The 4,318-nt window shown below is 55.5% G+C and overlaps 1 protein-coding gene across 1 annotated transcript in view; it reads left to right on the top strand.

The window, feature by feature from the left end:
* The window catches only part of KLC4 (kinesin light chain 4), a 17,828-nt gene extending 14,590 nt beyond the window's left edge, over positions 1 to 3,238 (top strand). Inside the window, 4 exon segments of the mRNA XM_027771898.1 lie at positions 680 to 820; positions 1,382 to 1,459; positions 2,092 to 2,155; positions 2,789 to 3,238. Of these exon segments, the coding sequence (XP_027627699.1) occupies positions 680 to 820; positions 1,382 to 1,459; positions 2,092 to 2,155; positions 2,789 to 2,979 (474 nt within the window). The 3' untranslated portion in view covers positions 2,980 to 3,238.
* The last annotated feature ends 1,080 nt before the right edge of the window (positions 3,239 to 4,318 follow it).

Below are 4,318 nucleotides of genomic sequence, written 5' to 3'. Positions count from 1 at the left end.
CGCACGCGCGTGGCGTGAGTTTTAGGCCACCGGGTCCGGGACGCGAATCGCGTTCAACTACGTGGGAGTCCAGCGACATAGCCATTGCGCTAACTGCTGGTCCCCCTTCTGACAGTCGAACGTGGTTCACGTCTCAGACCCGGTGGCCTAAAACTCACGCCGGGTGCGTGTGCGTGCATGCCCAAGATCCCGAGAGGAGAACGGAGGAGAAGGGATTACGGCGTGGCTATCCCCCCTGGGGGGTGATTTCTCGCTTTCTGTCTCTATGTCTCTGTCTGTCTGGCGAGTGCATGCGCCCTATAGCAAAAACCTCTCCAAAAAAAAAAAAAAAAAGAAAAAAGATTTCCTTCACTAAATTGGGGTGTAAAGGGGGAAACCCTGGCCTTACTTAAGGAGGGCATGAGTGGGGGTGGGGGTGAGGTTGACAAGAGCCCTGAGAGTATTTCAGCTCATGAGTAGCTTGTGAAATAGAGACGAGTGGGGGCCATGCTAAGAATATGAACGTATCTGTACGTAGAGGAGGAGGTGAGTCTCTTTCTAGCGAGGGTGTGCTGGGCCATGACAAGGAGACGTGCTTTCCTTGCAGTAACTTACGGTAAAAACTAACGGAAACAGTCTGAAAGCCCCATCCTGAGAAACGGAGGAGGAGGAAGTCCCAGCTCCTTTGTTTTCCTTCCAGGGCACGGACACTCTCAGTCAGGCCAAGGTGGCAGAATTGCTGGGGGATGGTGACAGTAAAAGGGCCTCCCAGGAGGGCCCTGGGGACAGTGTGAAATTTGAGGGAGGCGAAGATGCTTCTGTGGCCGTGGAGTGGTCAGGGGTAAGTTTGCTCATTGCCGTTGATCTCTGGCCCACTCCTGCTGGTGGGGTGGAGGCACAGAGCCTGCCTTTCTCCAGGCTCATGTAGGGAATGAGGGTGTGTGACCCCTGTTCTAGTCAGCCCATCCCTTCAGGGGTACTCCTGGGAGCCAGCTTCTGCTGAGGCTCTTGTTTACAATCACTGGGCTTTGCGGGTGGGAAATGTGTGCAGAAGAAACAGCAGGAGTGGACACCAAATTGGATCTGGGGGCAGGCAGGTGGTGTAGTGGTTAAGGTGCAAGACTTCCACGTGGCCAGCTATGGTTGGAGTCCCGAACCCAGTGGCTTGAAACACACTGGGTGCGTGTGCATGCATGTCCAAAATCCCAAGAGGAGAATGGAGAGGGGATTGTGGTGTGGCCATCCCCCGGGGGTGGGGAAGGGGGCTGATTTCCTGCTTTCTGTCTTTCTGTCTCTCTGGTGAGCACTCAACATCTTACAGCAAAAGTCTCTAAAAGGCAAAACAAAACAAAGTGGGTCTGCGTGGAAACCCGTTAGCTTTCATCGCCTCTCCCTCTACCAGGATGGCAGTGGGTCCCTGCAGAGGAGTGGTTCTCTGGGAAAGCTCCGAGATGTGCTTCGTAGAAGCAGCGAACTCCTGGTGAGGAAGCTCCAGGGGACTGAGACTCGGTCTTCCAGGTACACAGCGGAGTTGAGATGTGGTGTATCAGGCAAATAAGCCCTGGCTTCCAACTCCTCTTGGCCACTGGTCTTTGGAGGTGTCCAGAGAGAAAGCTGGAGGTCAGTGGTATGGAGAGAAGAGTTCAAGCAGGATGGGGGCACCAGGGGTGGATGAAGGTATGTGAGGAGATTTTTGTTCTGGATGTAGTTAAGAGAGCATATGGGGACCAGCAGATGGCATAATGGTCACGCCACTGGACTCCCATGTAGTCGACTGCAGTTCAAGTCCTGAACCCGGTGGCTTAAAACTCATGCTGGGAACACGTGTGTGTGTGCCCAAAACCCCAGGAGGAGACTGGAGGAGAAGGGATTGCAGTGTGGCCATCCCCCTGGGGGGATGATTTCTCGCTTCTTTCTCTCTGTCTCTCCAGTGAGGGCACACACCTTATAGCAAAAATATCTATTAAAAAAAAGGAGAGAGTGTATATGAGTGTGTGTTGGGGGGGGTAACAGTGGGGAGACGGTGATTGATTTCGTGTGGCAGTGCCCCAGAAGCCCACAGCTTTAGCGCCACTCAAGAGGAGGCCTCCTTTCTTTCTTTTTGCACTGTAGCAGCAATATGAAGCGAGCAGCCTCCTTGAACTATCTGAACCAACCCAGTGCGGCTCCCCTTCAGGTGAGAGCAGAGCTTGAGCTGTGGGTGGGTGAGAAGCGAAGGACAGTCTGCAAGCAAGGCCAGTGGGAGGTGGGGCAGGGGAGTTGTCTGGGATGGAGACAAGCCAGGGAACTGGTCATTAAAGAACCGGGCAGACAGTTTGTTGGGGGGTGGTGGACCATCAAGCAGTATCAGGCCAGACATGGTAGCACATAAGTTCATCAGGAGGGGGACAGAAATTCGTATTCTCTAGAATGGTGCTTTGGAACTGTGGCTAACTCAAGAATTTCTTGGGGATGTTAATTGCTCCCTCTCCAGCAGCCACTATACTCCTCTCCTTGGGGACTTAGTAGATGAGAGAGAAACAGAAAAAAGTGTTAGTAATCTCTGAGAAAACAGTAAGGACATTTTAAAGGCAAATGACCCCTTGTGTCCACATATTTAAAGGATATGCCAATATTCATGTGGCTTTTCCAGGTGGTTTTTCTACCAGACTGTGGCCTGGAAAATCCCAATAGAGGCTAAAAACAAAGTCCCAGAGCTCGGGGTTGAGGTTATGGGCTGTACCCTAGATCTAGAGGTGGACTGCAGCCATGGGACAGGCTGCCAGGAGACAGTTTCTGGGAGACCGATGGATGGTGTTGTGTGTTTCAGGTCTCCCGAGGCCTCAGTGCCAGCACCATGGACCTGTCTTCAAGCAGCTGACATTTAACTCACCCCCGGGTCTGCTGGGTTCCCCCACAGCCCTCACAGCATTCCCCACTGCTCCTGGCTCCGCCCCACCCCAAGGTGGGATAGTGAAGGGAGTGGTTGAACCAGAGATTGAAGATTGCTGCTGCCCTTAGGGTCTCCGCTCCCTCCTCAGGAATCCCCCTAGGAAGGACCCTCAGGACACTCTCTCCCTACTCTATGGTCCTCTGGAGTAGTTAGCTCTGAGGCCGCCAAGGTGGGCAAGAAGCAGCCACGTGCCTCAGAGATGCCACCTGCTGCAGGCTTTTCTGCCGGAGGGTCTGGGGCTGGCTAGCCTCTTAGTCCCTTTCCTCTGCTGCCTCACTTCAGGTCCATGTATTTCACTTTTCTTAAATAAAACAATCAGGTAACCTTTGTGCCACTCGAGTCCTGATCCAAAGGGTGGAAAGCCAGGGTAACGTTGGAACCCTTCTCAGAAGGGCGAGGGGCAGTGAGGGGTGGGGCAGGAGAGGAGCGCTGGCTTGGATGGCTCTCCTTCCTCCCGTGGTTTGTACCCTCTCCAGCAGAGCCTGTGGGAAGGCATCTGGGGGAAGGGGAAGGAGGCCCCACAACCCAAGGAGAAGGTGCAGTGCACTGGGTTGTCAGGGACATGTGGTGGCCATGTGGCAGGACCCTGGAGTCCTGGCGCCACTTCTCCTGCCTGTGAGGCCCTCTGTGGCTGCCCCTCCTCCTCCCAGCTGCTTGGGGAAAGGGAGGTCTGAGCAGGCCTGGGGGGGCTTGAAGCCAGAGGGGGGACAAGGCACTATCCATCCTCTCTCCGCATATCCAGGAGGCCTGAGCAGCAGCTGGGGCCCATCTTCGAAAGCTTGACTCCTCCTGACCCGCCTCCTACACCCCTTGCTGCTTTCACAACAAAGCAAGAATGTGGGGGTGGTGGCGCTCGGGGTGGGGGGTGCCTGGAACAAGGGCTGTGCTGGGCCTCCCCACAGCTGGAGACTTGGCCATGCCCTGACAGCCCAGACTGCCTGGAGATGGACTTGGGATGAATCTGCCAGTTTAACAGCCTTCCGCCTGGCTCTCAGGGCCAGGTACCTTGGGGTTCAGGCTGGTCAAGTGCCAAACTGGACTCCAGCCATGCGCTCCTATGCCCCTTCTCCAGGGGTTCCACACTATCGCCAGGTCATCATGCTTGGGGACACCACGGACACTGCTGTTCTAGGTCTCCTTTTAGAATTCTGGGTTGCTCAAGAGTGGACTCACCTTCCCCCTCCTACCTGGAGGATTCTGGAGGAACTGTGCTCGGAGCCTCCAGGTAGGCCCAGAACAGACCATCATCTGCAGGGGCCAGCCCTGGCTCAGAGCGTACACTGTCCACCTCCCTCAGGACCTTTGCGCTCCTGGAAGCCTTCCGCGGTCTCTCCATCCCTCTTCAGACCCCTCCCCCAGCTGCGAGCTCCTCCCCGCCGTGGCGGGGAGGGGGCGTCGAGGGGGCGG

This window comes from Tupaia chinensis, unplaced genomic scaffold (assembly GCF_000334495.1).
Source record: "Tupaia chinensis unplaced genomic scaffold, TupChi_1.0 Scaffold000238_1, whole genome shotgun sequence".
Lineage (NCBI taxonomy): Eukaryota > Metazoa > Chordata > Mammalia > Scandentia > Tupaiidae > Tupaia > Tupaia belangeri.
The sequence above is the reverse complement of the archived record's forward strand: the minus strand, read 5'-3'. Positions and strand labels throughout refer to the sequence as shown.